The sequence below is a fragment of the Carassius gibelio genome, chromosome A24 (genome assembly GCF_023724105.1).
Source record: "Carassius gibelio isolate Cgi1373 ecotype wild population from Czech Republic chromosome A24, carGib1.2-hapl.c, whole genome shotgun sequence".
Classification (NCBI taxonomy): domain Eukaryota; kingdom Metazoa; phylum Chordata; class Actinopteri; order Cypriniformes; family Cyprinidae; genus Carassius; species Carassius gibelio.
In genome coordinates, this window is record NC_068394.1 from 4,789,327 (window position 1) to 4,815,482 (window position 26,156).

At 35.8% G+C, this 26,156-nt stretch overlaps 2 protein-coding genes across 3 annotated transcripts; both read left to right on the top strand.

The window, feature by feature from the left end:
* Window positions 1-42: 42 nt before the first annotated feature.
* LOC127946000 (TLC domain-containing protein 4-B) lies at window positions 43-20,044 on the top strand. 2 transcript variants are annotated; one of them, XM_052542262.1, is made up of 7 exons: window positions 43-749; window positions 7,045-7,214; window positions 8,580-8,669; window positions 8,825-8,883; window positions 10,026-10,120; window positions 16,379-16,452; window positions 17,481-20,044. In XM_052542262.1, the coding sequence occupies exons 2-7, from the start codon at window positions 7,060-7,062 to the stop codon at window positions 17,794-17,796; spliced, it is 789 nt and encodes a 262-aa protein (XP_052398222.1). In that variant the 5' UTR covers window positions 43-749; window positions 7,045-7,059; the 3' UTR covers window positions 17,797-20,044. The 2 variants fall into 2 exon arrangements, with proteins under 2 accessions (XP_052398222.1, XP_052398223.1); XM_052542263.1 differs by lacking the exon at window positions 43-749 and adding an exon at window positions 3,661-3,929.
* A 95-nt stretch (window positions 20,045-20,139) lies between these two features.
* Window positions 20,140-24,363, top strand: LOC127945999 (holocytochrome c-type synthase). Its single transcript, XM_052542261.1, has 7 exons — window positions 20,140-20,298; window positions 21,003-21,146; window positions 21,235-21,368; window positions 21,455-21,603; window positions 22,584-22,703; window positions 23,289-23,375; window positions 23,459-24,363. The coding sequence occupies exons 1-7, from the start codon at window positions 20,229-20,231 to the stop codon at window positions 23,655-23,657; spliced, it is 903 nt and encodes a 300-aa protein (XP_052398221.1). The 5' UTR covers window positions 20,140-20,228; the 3' UTR covers window positions 23,658-24,363.
* The last annotated feature ends 1,793 nt before the right edge of the window (window positions 24,364-26,156 follow it).

The following is a 26,156-nucleotide window of genomic DNA, read 5'->3' on the forward strand; positions in this document are numbered from 1 at the left end:
GTAGCAACTCACCAGGACATTTCACCAACTCTCCAGTCATTCTCCTCTGACCATGCATTTATTTGTCTTTGATTGCCATCGGCTCTCGGTATTTCCTCATTCGCCCTGTCACGTCTAAACGGTTCGAAATTATATGGCTGTGGGCCATCATAAATGTTAACTGTGGGTCTTTCCACCTCTTCCTCATCCCAGTTAGACGCCATAGTCACTGAGTGCTAGAACTAGTTCTAGTAGCTGCTGAGCTGCAAGGCTGGGGCTACCTTCCAGCACGTCTACCTCATGTGACGTCATCGCCGAATTGCGTAAAAAATAACCGTTACTAACCAAAAACTACAAAAACTGGACTTTAACACCATTTTGGAGACATTTCTAACTTTATATACATATCTTGACTGCTTTACGTACCCATTAATCGAAAGTAGTGTTTAACCTGCACCATAGCCTTTAAGAATGAAGCTGAAATTGGATCCTATCACCTTCACTTACAGACAGCCATCATTAACACACATTGGTTCACATCATCATCCCCAACATGCTCTCACCGTCGCGCGTTTATAAACCCAACACGCATCGCAGATTGAGATTATTATAAGGATCACCCGTTTTTGATATGAAATCATGCATTTCATATCGCGGAGAGAGGAGAATCATGCATGTGTCTGATTGACGAAATACACGGATTTTTATCAGCCCATGTTTTCAGACACCATGCACAAGTAACCAACAGACACGTTGATGAACAATAAGAGGTAAGCATATGGTTATGCGTGCACTGCTTTATATCAAGCAATATTTTAATGCACAAGCGTTGTGTTTTCAGCCAGCACTGCGGTGTGATGTGGCCTAAAGAAAGCAGCAGGCGTATTTGTAACAACACGAGTCGATTTCCTACATCGCAATGTTTTTACAGAGCTTTAGTAGAGATGTGAAGTATTTGTTTGTTTGTTTGTGTTATCAGACTGTCAGTGCTGAATTACGATCTTTGATGTATGTTTCGCACGCGCATATCTTCATAAAATGCTCATCTATGCACAAATTTAGTTACATGTATATGTGCATTTGTTGCACAAGCAATGCGGTTCAATGCAGTAGACCAGTCGGAGTTAAATGACCGACATTATTCACAAATGAACGCTAAAAAATACATTTAAAAAACAAAATCTGAGTTTAATATTTATGCACTTTAAAAATGTGTTGTAGTCTAACTGAAGATAGATGTCAGTACTGAAGGGAAACATTTGTTCAGGTTTGCAACCAGAAAACCATTAATTTCCTCTGTATTTAATGGAAATGCTAAATGCAGCACACGTTTTGGTTATATTTGACATTTTTCATAAAAAAAAAAAAAAAAAACTTTATTCGTGATTTTTAAAAAGTACTTTCTTTTGAGATATTTTTTACTTTCAGTTTTGAGAGCTATAATGTGTGAGTAGTTTACAAATACCAAATTAAAATAAAATAAAATAAATAAACATGCATTGTTGTTAGAAATGTTATAATAGTTTTGGAAAACGTGTGTGTATATATATATATATATATATATATATATATATATATATATATATATATATATATATATATATATATATATATATATATATTCGATTTGGGCTTTTATTTTTCAGGTTATACAAATCAAGCAATATAAAAAATTAATTTATTGACAAAATATTTTTAAAATGTTTTTTTTATTTTTATTTATTATTAGTTATGATTATCATTTAAATAAAAATATCTATGAATATAATTTTAAACAAAACCGTAATAAACCAAAATGATTATAGTAATTAAGGATTCTTCTTGCTAAACTGGAATATCCACCTTTTGACAAAGTCAAAAAGTCAGGTTGACAGTTTGTTGACTTTTTGACTTCGTCTCAAAAAAAAAAAACACATAAAAAACATATATATATATAATATATATATATATATAGGATATATATATATATATATATATATATATATATATATATATATAGGCTATATATATATTTTTTATGGAAATACTTTTTGTAAATAAATTTTAATACTTTTGTAAATAAATATTTCATTATTATTATTTATATATAAGTATATATATTTTATAGTATATCTAATTCATTAACTTAAAAAAAAAAAGAAGGCTTGGAAACCACAATGTAAAAATGTAAAATTGTGGTTTCCATGCCTTAATTAAAAAAAGTAATCTAATACAATTTTGTTTCTGTATATTTATGTGTGTACTTTGTAGATTGTGGCTGGCTGCTTTTGCACTGCAGTTTCCTCAGGGGTTTAATAACTCATCTATTTAGCAGTCCATCCATTCTGCTCCTCTATGAGCCTTGCTTTGCCTGGTCAATCTTTCATTCAAAGCAGCACTGCTTCTCTTTAAAATATGATGCATTTGCTCAATGCACTAAAGCATGTCAGCAATGCAGCTTTGTCAGTGCTGTGATCTGCCACCCACATGACAAACCTGTACACCAGTATGGAAAGCAGGTTAATCTACCCAATCAGACATTTCTGCAACTGAAAGTTTTTACAGTTGGCTTTTTGTTTCTTAAACTGCATGTTCACAATGGAGATGCATGCACATGCAGCATGTGTTCATCTGTGAAAACTGCTGAACTTCCTGTTACCATTTTGCTTCATGACCTCGTTGGATGCCTGCCTTGCACAACAAGTGTGAACCTGTATAGGACCTTTAAATACCCTCACCTTTACCCCTCCTTTATGTGTGCATGTTGCTTATTGCTACATAAAGTACATCTAAATTTATTGGCTGCTGTTTTTTTTTTTTACTCCTGTCACCCCATGAGGAGATGTGCTGATGTCACAGTCTGTTGGTTTAGTTGTTTGACCATGTTCTAAAATAATGCTGACTACAACTCAGTTGTTTTATAACCTCCTTAACGCTTTGTATTCTTTGTAGATTTTCAACCAGTTTTGTTACAGTGTGCGTTTCTCAGTGTTAACTGTATTGGTTGACAGATATGGATTTTGTGATGGCCGATGGCTGATAAAGCTGATATTTATGATATGCATACCATTTGCTGCAATGACATTTTGCATGTAAAAGTAAAAGACACTAACTATCAGTGCACTCGGTAATCTAGTAAGTTTTTGCACACTGGGAGTCATTTTCTTATAAAGATCAAGGCATATCAGTCTACCTCTAGTTACATGTACCATGATTCCGGTTTATTTTTCAGCAAAAATCCACAGGAATAAAAACAAAACGCATCATTTTGCATCATCTGGAAATCTTTGGTCAGTTTCAGGGATTTGCTCTCTGTTTTGTCTGGTCATGTAGCAGGAATTTTAAAATAGTTAGTTTTTTTTTTTTAAAAGCCTATCTTGACAGCGGTGAACTCCCTCGTTCAATTGTTCCAACTAACCCAACATAGACACATTGGCTGAACCAGAGGTATTATTTTGCGGTGGAACTACCTTGTTGTTGGCTAGTGTAGGGAGCCTACGTTTTGGTGCAGAAAACCAAAACTTTTGTGTAGCAATAGTGAGCAAGTTAAGGCATAGGATAGGAATGAGTGACTCATTTCCTGTGTGAAACTTGTTTTAATATATTTCTGCTCATATGCAGATCTTCATGACTGTTGGCTTGCTGTTGGGAGTCTACAGTTGTTGTGACACGTAAAAACAGCAGAGACTCACTCTGTATCCGGCAGATGACGGTTTAACTGCTACATCTGTCGTTAAAAATGTTGAGTGGACACTTATCATTTTTTAAATTTGTTTCTCCACTTAAAGTTTATAGTGGGATCTGACTGCTCTTCAGTGTAGATCGCCTTACAGCTAGTATGCAGACTAAAAGCCACAAAACTAAAATTTCGTGGATTTCAAAACCATATCAGTCTCTTCTCACTACACTCTCAGTGCAACGGGTGCATGCTTTGTATTTTTCTCTTGTCCTTTGAACACTTCTAGCCTCAGGTAAGAGTGCCATTCATGTTTTCCATTAGCTGTTGTGGGCCAGAAGTCATGAAAGTAGATCAACAGGAGATGTTATGAGCATTTAGATGCCCTGTGAAAGATGTTAAACAATGCTTCCTTTTTGAGTTTTCTGGATTGTCCTTGTGTCGAGGACATATTTGTAAATTTTATGTACTGAAAAGTACAGTTTATTGTTTTTTTTTAATAGTGTGTGTCTGTCTGTATATATGTGCATATGTATACATATAATATGTATATTTGTGTATTTATATAAAATATTATATTTCTGTGATGCAGTGATCACCCCAAAATGAAAATTTTGGCATTGATCACTTACCCCCATGTTGTTCCAAACCCTTTAAAGCTCTTGGGAACACAATTTAAGATATTTTGGATGAAAACCTGGAGGCTTGAGACTGTCCCATAGACTGCCAAGTAAATAACAGTGTCAAGGTCCATAAAAGGTATGAAAAGTCATCGTCAGAATACTGTATCTGCCATCAGACGTGCAATCTAGGTTATATGAAGCGACGGGAAAACGTTTTGTAAGTGAAGAAAACAAAAATAACGACTTACAGTGCTCACATTCTTTCTCTCTCTTTTTATTTTATTTATTTTTTTATTAAATAAATTTTTTACTGTCGTTGTTAAAGGGGTCATATGATGCTTTTTTTTTTAAGATCATTATTTTGTGTATTTGGTGTAACAGAATATCTTGACATGCTTTAATGTTCAAAAAACACATTATTTTTCAAATACTGTACATTATTGTAGGTCCTCTATGCCCCTCCTCTCTCAAATGTGTCGTTTTCTACAAAGTCCCTCCGTCCGACAAGCACAGTCTGCTCTGGTTGGCCAACTGACCCAATGCATTGTGATTTGGCCGAACACCACAAGCACTCGTCAGAAATGTAACACCTCTTTCCACAATCGCGAGCTTCATCTTTCTAAATAAATGTAAAGACTGTTAATAATGTCCTTAGATTTACCATCAGATCAAGCCCGGTTGAGGAACAGAGTCGCGTGACAGACACAGTGATGAAGCTCGTATGTGTTTGCAGTACACAAGCCACGGACGGTTAAGACAGCTGACTCTACTATGTGACAGTCTCTCTCTCTCTCTCTCTCTCTCTCTCTCTCGTGCTTTCGTCTAGATACACACAGCATCTCCCTGACATGACTGCTTTAATACTAACTGCGATTTCTGAAACCACACCTTTTTTCTTTATAAATATTTATATTTAATATATTAAATATAAATATTTCCACATAGTGACGTAGACATGGGGGCTGTGTTTGAATGAGCCATTTTAGGGGGTGTTCCGCATGGTAGAGTCTTAACTTTGATAAAGAATATCTCTTTGGATTTGGGACTTTAGTCTTTGCAACTTTACAGATCTTAATTATGCACCAAGAGCTTGTAACACTCCAAAGAGAAAGGAACAGTTTTAATCACATCATATGACCCCTTTAATAGTTCGGTCTAATTAGGATAGAAGTCTGCCTAATGATCCGATAGAACGGTTAAACAAAGGAGTTAATGTTTACAGAATGTATTATAACGATTGCTTTTAGTAATAGAAAGGCAAACATTATAATACTTTCTTGTCTGCCGTCAGCATTAAGCAAATATGCATTTATATAATTTAAACAAATCTTTGAATGGCTAATGAATATTTAATTTCACAAACCTTGCAAACTCAGTCGAATCCAGCTGTGAGATCTTATGAAGTGTGTGTTTTTATCCAGCATGATCGCGTGTTCTCAGTGTGACGATTGGTCCGTGTGAACTGAATGCTCTAAACTTTAAACTCATGATTTTAAATTATGCTGCACTTTATGCATCTGCCCACTATCATATTTGTTTTCTCTGTGTTTTGTATGTGAAATGAGTGTTACCTTGGCTTTATTTGAAAAATATGATTCCCAATTCACACAGACTGAGTAATACTGAGTGCCCTGTTGGTTAAAGTGTTTACTTCCTTTTTAATTATATTCTTATTAAATATTTATAAGTGAGCAATACTTTGTCATCTAAAGTATGTTTATTTAAGACATTAGTATTTTTTAATCCATCCATTTAATCCATTATTTCAGTATTTTTTTTTTATTAATAATAAAAAATTAATTATATCTGCTTTATATTGGCTATCACCCCCCTGCTTTCCAAGATATGCATTGACAGTCAAAAAAACATTGGTCGACCACTAATAAATAATATAATATATCACCAGTTAAAGAAGAATAATTGAATTAAGTGCTTGTCTACAATAGGTTTACTCAAGAGGCACTCGGTTCAATCCAGTTGTTAAAAAAGTTGTTACTGGGGTGGTACAGTACATTTTCAGAAAGTACACCTTTGTACTTTATTTACCCCTTAAGGGTGCATACTGGTACCTTAAAAATATATATGTTTGTACCTTTTAGTAAGAAGAGGTGAATGAGATCTATGTCTTTTGTGCTTTGTGCTTATTCACTCCTGCTGGACCCAGTTGAAACTCTATGATTATTTTGTCCCAAGCTTTATCATTATGGATCACTGCTTCCTATCTATGTGCTTCAAAGGGGACAGACTTGTTTTTCTGGTGCGCAGTGATGGCAACAGACTGCAAGAGGAACTGTATGGGGAGAAGCTCGACATTTAGATCCAAGCTCAATATGATCCGTGCATACAGTACTTCTATCAAGTATTGCACATGGTGTCGTTTATGACAACAGAAGCCTGCTAGTACAGTTGTACATCCTGATTGTGAGACATATCTGAGGTTTTGGACTGTTTTGGAAAGGTCAACAGACCTTGCATCACACCTAGCAGCATTAATAATAACCAGTGATGCTTTAAATAAAGTCAGAGAGGACTGATATTGTGACCGTTCCCACAGCCTGTATTAGTTTATGGGTTTCAGATAAAGGTGGGCTTTGCGTCACCTCTTTTGTTTCTCATTGCTAACACATTAATGGCAGAGGGCATGTCTGTTAAACATTTACCTTACTTTTCAACTGAAACTGTCCTTTCCGTTTCACAGCTTTCCGTTGTTATTTCAACAGGACGATGATATGCATGTCTTTCTGTAAAGCGTCGTCAAGTGTTTTTATATTACTCTTTCTATTGCAGTGGGGTCAGGTGGCCATGGACCCCTTCAGCCAGCTGATCCTGCTCATCTCGGTGGTGAGTTTTTGCACCTTCCAGTGGCTCTTTCACAGCGTGAGCCCATGGGCATCATCCAGAATCAGCCCTGGCTTCCTCAAACTCACCCACAAACAGAAGATCGAATGGAACTCAAGGTACAGAAACACGTTTTGTCATCTTGGACTAGTTCTGCATTTTCTCTTTGGATGCATTACCTTATCATGTTCAGTGTTTAAGTACAAAGGAGTAATTGTAAGCTGTACGTGTTTGATTGAATGAGTCATTTGTTTAGGAATTGGTCTACACAGATTCATTAAAAGATATGACTCAGTTCATTTGGGAATCACATAGACGTATCTAGTTGCACTATATGTTTGATTTGCTAAAAAGATCCGGCTCAAAAGACTCATTCGTTCAGGAATCGTTTGGAAATTGGTTGCACTGTATGGTTTTGATTCATTAAAAAGAATTGGCTTATAAAGAGTAATTTGTTTAGGAATTAGACTACATTGGTTGCACTTTGTGGTTCTGATTAATTAAAAAGAACTCACTCAAAAGACTAATTCATTTGGGAATCATTTAGATGATTGGTTGCACTGTTTCTATCTGTTTTACTTAAAAGATCCGGCTCAAAAGAATCATTAGTTCAGGAATCGTTTGGAAGACTAGTTGAACTGTATGGTTTTGATTCACTAAAAAGAACTGGCTCATAAAGAGTCATTTGTTTAGGAATCGGACTACACTGATTGCACTGTGTGGTACTGATTTATATATAAATATCAAAAGACTAATTCATTTGGAAGACTGGTTGCACTACATGTTTTTGATTTACTAAAAACAGCTGTCTAAAGAGTCATTTGTTAAGAAATCAGATTACACTGGTTGTACCATGTGGTTCTGATACTTTGAGAAGAACTGGGTGAAAAGACTCATACAGTGCAAAAAATGTCTAAATGATTCCTTAACAAATGCTTTTTGCTCATTAGAGTCATTTGATTTGGAATTGTATTGGTCAAATAGTGTGGATTTGATGGACTCAAAAGACTCAGTCGTAACTAAGACATAACCAAACACCGGTCCCACACGGTGTATTTTTCTGGTTCACTAAAAAATAATCATTTGTTTTGGAATCAAATTGCACTGTTCTATTTCACTAAAAGGAACCTACTCAAAAGATCAAATCAGAAATTACTTAAACATAACTGTTTGCATTGTATGTTTTTGATTTTACTGACTCCTAAGTGTCATTATTTTGGAATCAAATTACAAAACAATTCCACTTATACATACAATTACAATATGTCAAACTATATTGACCATTTCTAAGCAGCTATAATGCTCATTTCAGTGGGCTGTCAAGAGAACAGATCTGTAGATGTAGGACACAGTGCTGAGTTGATTGACAGCAGTCAGTCACTCTGTTTCCATTGTTTCAACTTGATATTGTTTTATGGGAGAAGCAATCCACTGTTAACACTGCCGTCGTGCTATAAAACCTGTCGCTTTCTGTGTCTCTGCAGGACTGTGTCCACGCTCCACGCTCTGTTGGTGGGCCTTTTCTGCCTCTACATCCTGTTCTTCGATGAGGCTGTCAATCAGGACCCCGTATGGTGAGCACTTTGCTGTTAAACAGACCGGTCAAAACTCATTCAGAGCATGCTGGAAAAGCGCTGCTCTTTAAAGACGAGCAGGATGCTTTCAGTTACTATTTTAAGGTGATCTTGTTGTAAATCTCAGTGCCTTCTCCTCATCTTTACCACAACAGGGGAGATCCTACTCTGGTGAAGATAAACGTGAGCATTACTACAGGCTACCTCATATCTGGTGAGAGATGATGGCAGATATCTGAAAGTGTTTGGAGTGCTGCATCATGCATTTAAATGCAAAATATTATGGGGACAGTTGAGGGTTTATTGTAATTTTTAGTTAAATTTTTTGTACTAATGCTCCTGATTGCAATTTAGCGGGTTTTTAGTAGATTGACTTATTTAAATTGTTTGTTATCCAATTTTCAACAAAGAAACCCCTCTCTAGAAACATTTCACCATCTCTGTGACCATTTTAACCTGGTTACAGATGATTCTGTAAAATGTCTATTATAATATTATGCTTTTGAAGAATTATTTTTCTTTTTTTTAAAGCTTTTTGCACTTGGTGATTATTGAGGTTTGCTTTAATTATTATTATTTTTTTTCTATTTCGAGTTGTAATTTTTATTTTTGTCATTAACTTGTTACCAGTTATTAGACCAATATATTTGGATCTGCCTTCTCTGACCGATACCCGATCCGAGAAAAATGGCAGTATCGGAGCCGATACCGGATTTGAATATCGGATTGGCGCATCCATATGTAATGTTAAAATTTTCTCAAATGATAAATAAAATAAACCAAAAGAACACAGGTACCATATTTTCCGGGCTATAAGTCACACTTTTTTTCATAGTTTGGCTGGTCCTGCGACTTATAGTTAGGTGCGACTTATTTATCAATTTATTAATTTGACATGAACGAGAGAAATGAACCAAGAGAAATGAACCAATAGAAAACATTACTGCTCAGTGCTCCTGTAGTCTACACTGAAGACATACAGCGCCCTCTCGCGGCTGGAGACGGTAATGTTTTCTCTTGGTTCTAAATGAATGCGACTTATAGTCCAGTGCGACTTATATATGTTTTTTTCCTCGTCATGACGTATTTTTGGACTGATGCGACTTATACTCAGGTGCGACTTAAAGTCCAAAAAATACGGTATACAGTGTTTGCAGAGGCTTTATGGAATCCTCTGAAACAAGGTAAAGATGACCACAGAGAAAAAGTTTGTTTTGCAGATGTCCGTAGATCAGTGTTTCCTTGTGATATGTTGGAATATTATAGGTTGGCCATATTATTAGTAGTTCTATGAATGTATTAATCACCGTTATAGCAGTGTTTTCTGACTCTTCTTGCCTTTTCTGTGTTTTTCAGATCTGCTGCTTATATTTTACTATTGGAGAGCAATAGGAGACAAGTTTTTTGTAATCCACCACCTGGCAGCATTGTATGCTTACTACTATGTACTGGTGAGTCCCCTGTTGTCCCGTAACAGAACATGCAGGCAAGATGGGAAAGAGACAACCAAGAGTGAGCAGTGGTAGTGTCAGGTGTGCAGCTGGTGCTGAAAGCTCTGTGTCCCCTGGCTGATGATCCACCACACGAGAGCGATCGCTAAACCATAAACAGAGGAACAGGATGGTCAGAAGGATTTGTCCCTGTACATGAAATTCTGAAACCATTCTGATCGGTCATTTCTGTAGTATTGCAGGCAAATCGCAGTATTTTGTTGCAAAATGTGTCTGGATAATAACATAGATAATTGCTAGTTTAATGTTTCTCATTTCAATCTGTTTTTTTTTCTTTCGCATAATAATTTAAACACATCTTTTGCCCGTTTATTTATTTACTTATTTTTAATTGCATTTATGTGTTTGTGTATGTATTTATTTATGCATTTATTTATTCATGCAAATCGCTGTGTAATAAGTAGGATAATGGACTGGCAGCCAGTTTTTATGGCAACATAAACCCCATCATGGTGAAACCAGATTTCTCTGTTGGAGTTTATTTACCAGTAATGACAGACTGACTGTACATTATCTTAAATAAATGTCCAGGAAATACTGTAGAAAGAACTGCATCCTGTCATTCTAGTCTAGCGACCTTCTTTGGGTATTTTTAACAAGATATGTAACTTGTGGACGTCTCTGAATGTTCAGATTCTGAGTAGAAGTTCATTTTCCTTTGTTTTTAAATGTAGTATGCAAAGGCTTCGTTTGTAGATTATTTATTTATTTATTTTTTAATATTAAGGATAAATCATGTGGTTGACTAATCATCCAGCAACTAACTTGTTGGTAACCAAAGTGAGGTTGAATAGTTAATCAAAAAAGCTTTATAAACAAAACAGGCGCTTTAATTACCATCTTGATTACATGTCATCCATTATTTATTAGTTTGCAAAGTACAGCTGTCTTGGAAAATGTTCTTTTTACAATTTTTGAAGCATCATCATTGCATAAATGCATTTAGACTGATGTTTAAAAGTAAGTTTAAAAGATAGACCAACTTTGAAAGCTTTTATGCTTTTTGAGATTGAGGCTTTCTGTCGTGCTCTGTCTAGTTAAGAACACAATTGCACCTCTTATTTAAACCGCTCTTAAGAAACATGTTTGTTTTGTGCATCCCTATATAGAATATTCTTTGTTTTTGGTTTAAAATGGTTTCTAGATGGTTGCAGTAAGCAGCCCAGATCTTTTACCACTACACTACACCACTGAGGCCACTACTGTTCACTCTTGGTTCAGTTGGACGGTTACCCTCTAGGTCACCAAGTTCTGTAGCTGATTTTGATGATGATGATGATGATGATGTGATGATGGTATTTTTTGCATGGAATGCTCATTGACTGTTATGCAGAAGTCCATTCTCTCCTCTTCAACTCTGCCTCACTGACCCGCCTTTAGCAACTCCATCGGTCAGTTCTGGCTGGCTTTCAGCCCAAACTGCACCAGATTGGATTGTGTGCATGTGTTGATGCTCGCTGTTCCTTTGGTGCTTCTTGGAGGGTTTCCTGTGTGCATGCTCTGATACCTTCCCCTGCTTTGAGCCGATCTTCCTCCTATAGTCTCTCTACTAAAACAACTCCTTCTAACAAACAAACTCAACTGCAGGATGAGTAACAGCGAGAAAGCACTCGTTTGTTGGGCTGTGTCAAGATGCTCCACACTCACAATATGAAAAGGTTTTGCTTAATAACAGGTTGATCTGGTCCTCAGCTAAATTCTGAGTAACTACGCATTTAGTTTACATGTTGCACAAGTTATTACTCATTCCTTTTGATAGAAATTATTCAGAAATTAGTTATGAAATGAAACTAAACCTTTAGAATAGCATCGGTTGATGCTCCGTTGTTTGGCATGAGTCATTCTGTAAAATGGGTGCCTAAAACGGTGATATTTAAAAGGGTCATGTGATGTTACTAAAGAGAACATTATTTTGTGTATTTGATGTAATTAAATGTTTATGTGGTTTAAGGTTATAACAAAAAAAAAACTATTTTCGACATACTGTATATTATTGTTTCTCCTCTGCGCCTCACTTTTCTTAAACATCAATTTTTAGAAAGCTCGTCATTCTGAAAAGTGAGGTGTGCTCTGATTGGCCAGCTATCCAGTGCGTTGTGATCTGGTCGAATGCCTCAAGCATGTGACAGAAATGCTATGCCCCTTGTCATACTGTGATGCCCCTTGTCATACTGTGATGCATGCATCCAGTGGGGACATAATTACTGATTATAATGACTTGGACTTCGATGCGATAACAGACACATACAAAATGTGCAAGCAGGGGGAAGCGAAGACTGGAATTGAGAACTGCTGCTCAACACTCGAGTTTGAATCATCAGTGGCAAATCCATTACAAATGTAAACGAATCAGAAGCGCTAGGATTGTAGTCTTCTCTCCTAGGATCAAGAAACAGTCCTCCATAAAATGCGCTGTGTAAATCTGAATATTTGGATTGAACTGTTCTGGAACAGTGTTGTAAATACAACTTAACCACCGATTTCTAGTAGTGTCCCCTTTGGAAGACCAAATGAGGTATTTTCACTATAACGAAACAGCGTCTCTATGAAATGGTGATGGTGGCAGCAGCGAGAATCAAAGTTGCGCCGCCTTTCTTTGCATGAACATTTGGGCGTCATTATGGAAACACTTACCACATTGTGACATAAACATGTGGGGGCGTGTTTAAACAAGGCATTTTAGGGGGCATGGATGAGTCTTAACTTTTATAAAGAATATCTCTTTGGATTTGAGACTCTAGTCCAGGGCTATTTAAATCTTGCCCTGGAGGGCCGATGCGGTGCAGAGTTTGGCTCCAACCCTAGTCAAACACCCCTGAGCATGCTAATCAGTGTTTTTGGGATCATTAGAAAATCACAGGAAGGTGAGTTTGATCAGGATTGGAGCCAAACTCTGCACCGCATTGGCCCTCCAGGGCAAGATTTGAATAGCCCTGCTCTAGTCTTTGCAACTTTAGGGATCTTATGTATTCACGAACAGTTTTTAACATTCCAAAGAGAAAGGAAAACTTGAAATTGCATCATATGACCCCTTTAAAGTCATGATCTGTAATGTTTTAACTATTTTATATATGTTCTTAATAGGCATTTTATTTTTATTTAGTACTGACCCGAGTAAGATATTTCACATAAAAGACTCTTACATATAGTTCACAAGAGAAAATAATAGTTGAATTTATTTTTCCAGCATCTTTTGCGTATTTAAACCTTTTTTTAACATTTACTGTATGATTTTGAGATCCATCTTTCACACTGAGGACAACGGAGCGACTCGTACCCAAGTTTTACAAAAAAAAGTCCGTCACTGAAGCTCCAGAAGGAAAAAAGATGCATTAAGATCCAGGAGATTTTCTATATATGTATTAATGCGTATGTGTATATATTTATATGCTTTGTAATAAGTACACATGCTACTGAATGAAATGTTAACTTAAGTTAACTTTTTAAAAGCTGTTAATTGTTAGTCATTAATGGGTAATCCTCACGGTATGAACTGACATGGTAACATGTTTTCTCGGTCATGCTTGCACACTATGTGTTTAACAAATGCATGAATGGGGAAAAAAAGCAAAACAAGAGTGTGATCGAATATACTGTATTAGATTTTTTTAATTCAGCAACAGATATATTGTTCATACAAATACAACAGAAACTCAAAGGGCACCTGTTATGTAGAAAAACCATGACAAATTATTTTTGATGGCCTAATTAATTGTCTTGGTTGGTTCATTTCTATATATATATATATATATATATATATAAAATCCTAAAAATGCATCTGGGGCAGCGACTTTTGATATTAATGGCTTTATTGTTGCTTACATACCCTACAGTTACCTTGCAGTGATTTTAATGCAACTTTGAGGATCGCCTCAAACCTGAACGTGCATTTTGTTGTCAGGATGTAGACCATACTGTCACTGGTCACTTTAATGACTGCCATTTCCAGCCTTTTTTGTAAATGATTATTACAAGATAATAGGTGTACTATAACATGGAGCTGGAAGTCTTCCGTCAGTTCTCGTGAGTAATTAAGTCTGTCGTTGGAAATGTCATTCGTTGTTATTGTTTCCTGTGTTTAGAATGCTATTAGCGTTAAAAGCAGAACGTTTAAGTGTCTTTTTGTTAATTATTGTCTTCTTCCCAGGCTAAATTATAATATTCGCCTTATTTTTATTATAAGCATAATATACCCCATCAGTCTCTTCAGTGTTTAATAACTGTGCTTCATTTTAAGAGCATTTCTCTAAATTTAGCACTGACATGTGACCTTTAAATATTCTATCAAACTGTAAGAGGCTTTTTTTTGTTTGTAGAATAAAATCAAATTGTCAGTGTCATGCGATTTGTTTCTCATAGTGCATGTCCAGCGAGTCTTAAATGGTGTTGCTGCTTCTGTGTCGTTCGTTCTTTTTGCATTTTTTTTTCTCCACCTTTTTTTTCTTTTTTCTTCCAAGAATCTGTCTGTCAGTCTGTCTCTGTTCCACCTAACATGACTTCTTAAATAACACAGCCTCACTTCCTCTGACCAGCGAAACCCTTCATGCAAAAACTACCAGTGTCACTGTTAGTCGGGTTTAGAGATGAGGGACATAGGCTTGGCTGATCTAGATGGACTCTCTCCTGTCTTGTCTGCTGTCCTGCTGTTATGGAACTCTGAGCAGTTACTAAAGCCCAGTTACAGTATGGACTTACCAGTACCTAGGAGTACCAGCATGCATCTGCTAGCCAACCTGATTATTTTTTTTTTTTATCCTTGATTTTATACGTTTTGCAGTAAGTATGCTAATATGTGTTTTAATTGCAGCCCTCAAGGTAAGTGTGTTATCGAGATGCCAAATGTTTATTTTCTTGCTAGAGGAATGATAATGCCAAACTGGTTTGGAGAGGAATATTTCATTTTGCAAGAAAAGGCTATTAAAGGCTTCTTTTCTGACAAAACGTGCATGGCTGACCATTGCTGCACTAATACAGTGGGATCAAAGAGTATAAGACCACATTAAAAATCTGGGACTTTTTCTTTATTTTATCCTAGAAATAAAGTATTAGTGTTTTGGAAACATGTAAATAATGTATAATGTTAATAACATAAAAAAATGCTTAAAAATGAAATTTGGCATACTTTTTTCACCCTCAAGTTTTTTTCAAACCTGAATGAGTTTTTTTCTGTAAAAAAATAAATAAAAAAAAATAATAATAATAATAATAAAAACATATATATATATATATATATATATATATATATATATATATATATATATATATATATATATATGTATATATATATTAGTCATTTTTTTTTTCCATATTATGGAACTCGATGACTGTCAACTGTTTGCTTACCAACATTGTTCAAAATATAAAATTTTGTGTTTGGAACAGATTGAGGGTGAGTAAATGATATTTGAATTTTCATTTTTGGCTGAACTATCTTTTTAATATTCTGAACTATTTCTAAGTCATAATCAAATATATGTGACATTGACCATGTGAATGTCTTTGTTTGGTTAGATTGCTTCCACTGTAGCACAACATGACTTTATTTTATTTACTATCTATATTTAATATATAATAATTACTTTCAATCATTTTAATTTGTTGTGAAGAATTCACAATAGAATATTTTTCATTAGTGGTATCAGACATTTGGACCCCACTGTATGCGCCTGACAATATGTGGATTATTTGAAATGTGGGTTGTTATGACTGAAAGCACAGTTTTGGTTTCTAATTTCATAATTAACATTGTTAAAATCATCCTATTATCCATTTATAATAATTCAGGGATTTTTAGTAAATCAGTCTAATTATCATGCATTCTTCTACTCCATAAATGGATGCAATTTTACTTACTTAAAAAATTGTAAGTCATTTATAACCTCTGCATATTCACTGAACATAACAAACTAAATATAGACAATAAATATGGAGGGACATTATTTGATCTAAATATAAATCCTATATTAATAGAATAACTGTCCATGCAACCCTTTTTCTATTATCTACATTTTTTTTTGTTTACTTTGCTCTTTTGTTATGTCTGTCAGAGTGAAGTATCATAATTCAGCACTGAAGAAATTATTGTGGGTTCCTGACAGCAGGAGATATTGAGCCTGCTGGAGCTGATTCATGAGGCTGTGAATTTCTAAAACTCGTCTCTGTGTCATAGTTTGTTTGTTCTATACCTTGTGTTTCCAGGGTCAAGGAATGTTGCCTTATTTTGCTAACTTCCGTCTGCTTGCAGAGTTTTCCACACCATGTGTAAACCAACGGTAGGTATTTGGCTGATTAAAGCACAAAATATTTAATGGGTGAACTTTGTAGTTTCCCCCACCATGTCTTGAAACCATTAACGGCAATAAGAGGTCTGAATTATCACTATTTACTTTGTGTTTCTAGTTTTATTGTGGATTCATTATTATGGTTTAAAATTATTAGCTGTAGTATCATGGCTTAACATGTCCTTACTATAACATTTCCAGCATTGTTCATTATTTTATTGAATTTTTTTTAACCACCATTTTGTTTTTTGTTACTTTTCTTGCTAAAAGTAAAAAACACAGACAGAAGCAAAGACAAACTGTACACATTTTATTTATTATTTAAAGTGGTGCTGGAGTTTTAACCAAAAATTTCATTGTGAGTTCCCCCAGAAATGTAAATTGGCTGAAAATGTACTCCCATTCAGGTCATCCAATTAATGTAGATGAGTTTGTTTCTTCATCCGAATAGATTTAGATAAAGTTAGCGTTACATCACTTGCTCACCAATGGATCCTCTGCAGTGAATGGGTGCCGTCAGAGTGACAGTTAACTCACTGATCAGTAACAGCTGATAAAAACATCACAATAATACACAAGTAATCCGGCCCACTCCAGTCCATAAATGTCTTGTAAAGTAAACATAATCGTGTGCATATATTTAATGTTAGATATTTATTACAAACTCACTACTTTTCACTTCACAAGACATAAATTGATGGAATGGAGTGTTGTTGATTACTTGTGTATTATTGTGATGTTTTTATCAGCTGTTTGGGCTCATTCTGACGGCACCCATTCACTGCAGAGGATCCGTTGGTTAGCGAGTGATGTAATGCTAATTTTTTGTAAATCTGTTCCAATGAAGAAACAAACTCGTCTAAATCTTGAAAAGCCAGAGAGTTAGCAAATTTTCATTTTGAGTAAACTATTCCTTTCAAATGCCATTTTGTGTTTTAAAAAGAAATTACACAAATTAATGCTGTGATGGTACTGTAGATCATTTACAGCATGTCACTTTGCTCGCCTGTGTTTTCCAGCTGGTTCTTTGAAGTATTAGGTTACCCCAAAGTCTCCAAGCCCAACATGGCTAACGGGGTACTGATGGCGCTCGTTTTTTTCCTGGTGCGGATCGCCGTCATGCCAGTATACTACAGTCGAATGTGCTCAGTGTATGGCACAGAGGCCTTCTACAAGGTCTCGTTCGGCGGCCGTAGCGCTTGGATCTTCTCCAGCATCTGCCTGGACATCATGAACGTCATGTGGATGCATAAAATCGCTCGTGGCTGCTACAAAGTCCTGCGTTCCAGTAGGAGATCCAAACTTGAGATCCAGGAGAACGGAAAAACTAATTGAGCGAAAAGAAAGGGCATTTGAATTTTACACCATTTGCTTACAGACAGGGTCATATTGACGGTCAACATGGGACAACTATGGTGCGATAATGACCGGTAAAGACTTTGAAAACCACCCCAGAGCAATATTTAACAGAGTTAAGATCTGAAACTCTGACGAAATGTCAAATTGAGATCTAGTACACCAGAAAAGACTGGCCGCCCACTTTTATTTTGTGTTTGTTTTGAAACTACACCAAAAAAGAGCAAACGATGCACTGTTCGAGTTCACCGGCTGAACTGTATTTTAACCATGTTTTGTTTTCATTTTAAACTGTGGGCATGTAAACCACATTAAGTTCAGTCCCTTGCTCTCAATCACTGTACTGTGCAGAGGGGCCAAGCGATCAGTCACCTGATGTACACGTTTATTTCAAAGCCGCGTATATTGTGAAAGATTCGTCCACGCAACTGCACTGCACTAAACGAGGAAAATCGTCAATCTGGATCAGTGTACTCAACAAGAATCTCTTGGAAAGTTGATGTCACATATTTGTGATTTATTAGATATTTTATCGAATGCACCGAGATCCAACTGTGGGTTAAATAGGTGAAATATTTTATATATACAAGATATGAGCATTGATGCATTGTGATCACATTAAATGAAAACGGTTTACACTCGCTCCAAATTCTGTTCAGATGTCGCTCCGTTCCCATGAAATGGATGTCACACTTTGTTCACACTGTACAGTTAACTGCATGCGGAGATGTTGTTCTCTGAATGTTTGCATTGTACATAGAAACTTAATTGAACATACGGTAATTATTTTAATTACGTTGGTGTACAGTGTTTCCAATCAGTACTTAACCTAATTTATCGATTATGATTTGGGAATGCTTTTAAAAGGAAGAGTGTAGCTCGTGAATGTTCGAAGACTTCTCAACGTTGGGTGGTTTTCCTGCATCGCATCTAATTTATTCAACCAGTTTTGGGTTGGGACAGCATGATAATGTTTGTACGGCATATTTATTTTTTTAATGGAAGGATATAAAATTGGTCAATGTATCGGAGTAAATAAACAGCATATAATAGAATTCACATTCACGGTAATACTTTTATGAATTCATTTTAAAATTCATTGTCAACTATGTATGACGAATTTAGTGTAGATACTCTAACTGTACACGGACGCTCAATGGCGGCACAGATGTGAGCGCATGAGTTTTGATTTAAAATGTATGAAAGAAAGTTTAATATGGCTAACAGCAATTTGCGTGGAAACAACAAGAAAAAAGTTGTTCTGTTTTTAATGAACTAAGTACTTGAATTTTTAAATGTTATTCTGAGAGCCAGACCTATGAAGGATTGTCTTTTACCTGCACGAGATCTAAAAGAATCCATGTTTTCTTTCTTTATTATTCAATCACTCAATGCCTTTTTTTGTTTTGTTAAATAAACATCTTTTATTTACTTGTCTTTTACCTGCACGAGATATAAAGGAATCCACATTTTCTTTCTTTTTTTTTGTTCACTCACTCAATGCCTTTTTTGTTTTGTTAAATAAACATTTTATTTACTTGTCTTTTTGTGTCATTTAGTGTAATTTTGTACCACATGGTTCTTTGTAGGGTCATTTAAAGAATGTAAAAAAGTCAAAAGTAAGAATTGTTGTTCTTAATTGTACATTTTAAGTAAATGGTGGCACACACCCACAGTCTCAATAACATTATGAAAAAACGCCCAGCTGTGTGAACAGACATGAATTATAACACTGTACAAGAGTAATCTGAAACAAGCAAAGGAAAATACGGGAAGAGTCAATTCAATGTAAATTATCTTTCAGAACCTTGCAGGTCATTTCCAACCCTGAATTATTAATCTTTAAACAGTTAAATGCCATTTAAGATGTCTTATATATATTGCCTATATATATATTTTAGTCAAAACAATATTGAATTTTACTTTTTTACTCAAATTCCTTTCAATACATAAAGATCCAAACTTTCAGTGTTCATCATTGTTTTAATTATGGAATGTCTAGATGCACAATATCATGACTGTGTATTTTTATTACTGTTGCGTTCCATATACAAATGTCACTGGAACTATTGCCATGTAAAGGTTTACATTTGTTACTTCGGTGACCACAGGGATCTTGAAGGAAAGTGCATGTACCTGAGGAATGAACATGTTTATTCTTACACGTGTCTTAATTTTTCACTTGCGTTATGCCATTTGCCTCAATAAAGCAATATGTTCATTTTGATTCATTATTTTGTGTCTTCTTTTTAGTTTATTATAATTATTTATTACTTTATTACATCAAACAGAAAAAAAGAGCTTAATGGACGTAGGCTACCCAAAGGCTCTGAGACTATCTAGCAAGCTTTCTCAATGCAATTGATATTAATGAGCTACATGCTCTTCCCGCCCCGCCCCGCACGCAGTGCATGTCGGGTGAACCGGAAGTAGCTGTGCACGTTGACATTGCGGAGCGTCCGATCCTCGTGACACGGAAAGGTGAGTTATGCCGTCATATTTGTAAACCTTTAGTGATCGATATTATTACATCAATATATATAAAAAACTGGTTTCCGTTTAATGAAGGTATCTTTTAGAGGAATGTGTTGTTTGATGCTCAGTGATATTGCTTTACATGACTGTGTATGAATGATGTTGTATAACCTATTTTGTTAACTCTTTGCTTTTGGGACTGGTAAATGTTACATTTAAAAAAATACGGTACATAAATGATCACAACTATTTATTTCAGCTGTACTCTCACTGACAGTATAGCATGTTAGCCTATGTCTTAAAACATTACGTTAGTTAATGTAAAACAGCATGAAAAGTCGTTCTGAATCTCTATGAAATATAATGTATATTTTATCAAACTATTAAAATTGTCACCAGCTGCTCAAATGACCATACAAGTCCATAAACAAGCTATAACAATAGTTCATGCCATATATCCATCTGGAGCCTTGTGATAAATTTGTGTGACGAAAAATATATTTTTGCATAGATTCAAATATGGTACATCAAATTGCCTCACATCATGTTTTATTAAATGTATATAGTATGTTTTTTAGATATAAGTCTGTATTTTGTTGGATTAGGAATGACATGAGGGCGAATAATTGATACATTTAATGAAAGAAAGTAGATTTTCTATAAACAGCATAACTGAAGTAATGATGTGACAGTATCTACTTGATCTTCAGTTTCAGGATTGGTGTTCATCATCATGGGTGCATCCGTATCTAATCTTCCCCCAACTCTTCTAGCAGAGTCTGCAATGTCAGCGCCTCATTTTGGTGGGGCGTCCCCACCCCCTGGGTGTCCCATGCATCAAGAGCCCCCTAAAAGTGAGTAATGCACCATTTGTTAGCGAGAGCTTGATATCAGTAAATTTTATATAACAATAATTAATGATAATGTGTAATATAAACCCAGGCTCTCCGCCTCCTGAGTGCCCGATGCATCAGGCTCAGACGCCACCGGCCGGCCCAGCGCATCAGGAGAGAGCTTATGAGTTTGTTGAATGTCCCATGAGAGCTTCTGAAGGAACCATTGATCCCGCAAACATGGTGAGCTGGGCATCCCGTCAGTAAGAAGACGCTCTTTGAGATTGTTTTTGGCTTGTGTGTGTTAATGTTGCTTTTTTTCCCCACAGATGTCCCCTCCGAACCAGGTGCCCGCCCCGGACCAGCCGTTTTCTCTGTCCGTGAAAAGAGAGGAGTCTAAAATCCCACGTTCAGGCACAGGCCAGAACTGGGTCTATCCTTCTGAACAGATGTTCTGGAATGCCATGCTGCGGAAGGGGTGAGTTTACTTTAATGTCTCATTTCCTAAATCTATGTTTTACAACCACACAGGTCCTGTTATATTTTGGAGAGCTCTGTGTGGACCAGTTATGCCATTTGGCTTAGCTTCACGAAGCCTGTGAGCGATGTAATTTGATTACCTAGATAGAAAAAAACAGCACATTATTCCCCAAGACCAAGAAACTCCAACTCCACACGGCATACAAATAGATCTGTTGAAATAGAAAAAGTTGTTTTTAATGTTTTAGAAATAAATCTCTTATGCCCATCAAGGCTATATTTATTTAAAAATCTAAATACCCATAAAAACTGTAATATTATGAAATTAATATTTACAATTTTTGTTTTCTATTTGAATATATTTTAAAATGCAATTTATTCATGTGATGCAAAACTGAATTTTCAGCATCCATTACTCCAGTCTTCAGTGTCACAAGTTCCTTCAGAAATGTCCTTACTGCCACATTTGATCAATTTAATGCATCCTTGCTGTATAAAAGTATGAAGTAAAAAAAAAAATATAATAATACTGACCGCAAACTTTTGAACGGTAGTGTGCAAATAAAGCCATAAGTGTATAACATAGTCAATTAAAACAAAAAAAGGAATATACAGTAATATGGATATTTATTTTAGATGTAAATGTTTTCTTGTTTTTATTATTATTATTAATGTATTATTATATATAATTTACTTTAATCTTGCTTTATTCGTGCAAGGTGTTACTTCATATTTTGGTAGGCAAAAATTGGTAGGAATATTATTTATTTTTTGCGCCTAATGTTCGAGGTGTGCCTATGATTCCTTAAAATGTTGTCTAGACAGACGGCACACTACGTTTTTAACGGAGCTATTGTTTTGATACTGTTCAGAAAAGACGCACACATTTTGCACATTTTGGAAGGAAAATCTGTCTTTTTTTAATGTTGTTGTTCTGAATTGTTATAAATAGCTAATTGCTGTTTGTTGTTTTGCTAGGTGGCGCTGGAAGGATGACAGTCTTGCTCCAGAAGACATGACCAATATAATTCAGATCCACAATCGTAACAACGATCAAGCCTGGCAGGAAATCCTGAAGTGGGAAGCGCTGCATGTCAGGTGACTGCAACCCAACTCTCACTTTCACATGACCAATGACTGAGAGCATGCTGTGTTTAAATGTGTGTTTTCAGCAAGGATGCATTCAATTAATAAAATAAAAAAAATGTATTTAGTATATTAATTCATTCATCCTGATAAAGTACTACAGGACTAAATGACATTTCAAAATATATTAAAATATGAAATGTTTTTTTATTTTTTTATTGTAAGAATATTTCACTATATTTACATGTAAAAAAAAATCTAATAAACCTTGGCTAGTATAACAGACTACATACTGTATTACAATGTGTCCAAGATTAGTGTTTATATTGTTAGCAGAAATAATGGTGACTGATAATACAGTAACTTTTGATGCCAAAACACATTTTAATGAGATGAAAGCTACATTATCATCTCTGTAGACGTGCTGCTGTCAGATAAGCGAGATATGTGATAATATTGTGTTTGTCGCCTTCTGTTTGTCATTTGATGGTCGCTGGCAGTGGGATCTGCATTGATTCTACAAACTGCCTCTTGTGCAAGAATCATCGTAGTGCTGTCGATTACTGTTCATTTCAAACACACGTTTGTCTCTGGCAGTGAGTGTCCCTGTGGTCCATCTCTGAAGAAATTCGGGGGCAAAGCCAAAGAGTTCTCGCCCAGAGCCAGAATACGTCATTGGATGGGGTGAGATGTAACTGTAAATCCCAAAAGATTATTTTTAAAAAGCTGCAGAGTGCTTGATTTCTCTCCGTTAACTTTTTCTGTAGATATGAATTGCCTTTCGACCGACATGATTGGATCGTAGATCGTTGCGGAAAGGAAGTCCGATATGTCATTGACTACTACGATGGGGATATTAATAAAGACACCTACCAGTTTTCCATCCTGGATGTGCGTCCAGCCATCGACTCTCTAGAGGCTGTCTGGGATCGGATGAGGGTGGCCTGGTGGCGCTGGACATCATAGACTCCATCACAACACAGTTTTAATATTTCTGCACCACTATAAGACATCACAGACTATTTGGTACCAATATAATATGATGTGTGTGCTCAACTTCATTGAGTTCTGACTGTTGACATGAATCTTAGCAAATTATTGCACACTGAAGGACTTAACGGTTCACACTGAGGGACTTAAAGGGAGTGTTCTCTATTGGAGAGCACAGTGAATCAGTGTTTTTTCTTCGGATGAGGTTCTGAATTCATCATCAGCTAGCGGTTTTTCCTTTTCTGCTTTTTGAGTGAAGGTTATCAAACTGGAAAGCTTGCTATCTGGTCTTATTCAGAGATTAAACATCCGCTGGTTGTTTTTCTCTCGCAAAGGCTGATTGAGTGTTTTAGTTCATGAAGAGAGCGGTTGGCAGCTGTTAGAATTGTAGCCAGTGGTTTGGTGGTCTTCCCTTTTGAATGTCATTGATTTTGATGAAGCATATGAAATAATCTGTTCCTCTTCCATATTCATCTGGCTGTTGGCTTTAAAATGATTTGATTTCTTGTACCTACTGTTTGGGTTCATGTATTTTGTGCAAACGGCTTCATTATTGTGTGTGTGTGTGTGTGTGTGTGCGTGTGCGCTAAAGTGTTGCTAAGTATGTTATCTTTGAATGAAAGTGTTTCTGAAATATTTCCCCCCGTTATCTCTGATTAAATGTCATTTGTTTTAAATCTGACCTGCATGAAAAAATTATTATTCCAACTTCCAAAAGCTGATTATTGAGTGTTTTATTTCATGTTGAGAACGACTGTAAGCTGTTAGCATTCAGCTTTGCAAAATGGTTCAGCGGTCTTTGGTTAGGAGTATAATTGATTTGACGAAGCATATTGTTTTTAGTATTATTTATTTATTAGAAGCACCCTTTCAGTTGTTCAGGTCTTCTATAATCATCCTGAAACCGTTTTTTTTTTTTTTATTGTGTGTGTGGTTTTACTTATTTTGCTCAAACTGCTTCATTATTGTTTGTGTTATGCTAAATTTTAGCCGACTGCTCCCTTTGAGTGAGTGTTTCTAAAATATGTTCCCTTACATTTCTCTAATTCTCCAGTATTTGTAACGCAGTTAATTTGTTTTAAATCTAACCTGTACCAAATTTTAATTTCAAAAAAGTAAATCCTACAGTCAAAAAATACACGCGTCTCATAGATTTGCTTTGCTGTTAATGCTTCACTTCTTGTGACCCTTTCCATTTCACTCCAGTAGGTGGTGCCCTTTCCTCAGAAAATGCCATTTCTTTCACTATTGTCCACTAGTGACTACTAGTGACTTAGAGGAGAGTTATAAAAATGTTACCATCATGCTCAGGCACAAATCTGCTTGTACGGGGATAAAATGTAACCGTTTTATGAAATGGTCATGGATTAGTTTGTGGAATTTAGTTTTTTGCATTCTTACATTGTCTACAGTGGAAATGAACGAATCTAATATTTCTAGGCTATATACTCCAGTGTGATAAGTGACAGCTGTCCCATAAACAAAGATACATTTGAACAGTGAAGATCATATATATTCTGGAAGATATAATATGGAAGACACATAGGATCAGAAAATTCAATACATGTAATTTTGATACCTAATATCACATTGCAGTGTTCCCACAGTGGTGCGACTCTAGGGTCATTACTGTATTGTATTAATTTAAAAATGAAGCACTGGAAACAATTCATTATTTATTTCTTCAGCAGTGTGAAGAGTCGTTTTTATTAAATATTACGGTGTGTCTCAATAGTATCAGTATCCACAAAGTCCATCTTTCCACTTCAGCGAACACAGAAGCTGCATCTGCTTCATTTATTATGCTGAAATGTGAGGTTTATGATTTTGAAACTTTTTATTAAAACTTGTATAGCTATTGGTTTTATGGTAATTTTATAATCATTTGTAATTAGACGTTTGTTGTTTAACGGTGTATTTATCCGAAAAAGTGATGAAGTTCATCCTATGAGAGGAGGAGAAGCAGTGGTTCCTCATGTCTGTGAGTAGGTGTGGGAAAGAAACCTTCACTTACGGCCCAGAATTACCTCATCCTCTGGGGAACGTTTCTGCCTCTTTACAGAAGGGAACCTGATTTCGGTGAGTTTTATGAGCAGTTTTAGCTGCTACTGATAATTACGCTACATTTGAGAGGCCATTGCCTGCTTTTGAATAATGCATGTGTGGTGACAAAGCTACTGTATGTTTGTATTTGGTTTTCCGGCTGGGTTTCTGTTTGGCAGGGAACCAGAAAATCTGCTTGTAGTACACAGAGCAGATCTCCAAAACAGCCCGTGGCAGTGGAGTCTGGCGGGGGGGGGATTCAAGCCCCCTGCAATCCTAACAGTCTGTTTCATTTACATACCAAAAGATGCCCAGATGTGCCAGGTACAATAACCAGGCTTTGTCTAGATTCCAGAACTGTAACATTAATTATGGGAACGAGTAACTGTTGGAAAGTTTCTAGCTTATGGGTCGCCGGTGGTCCTGACACTG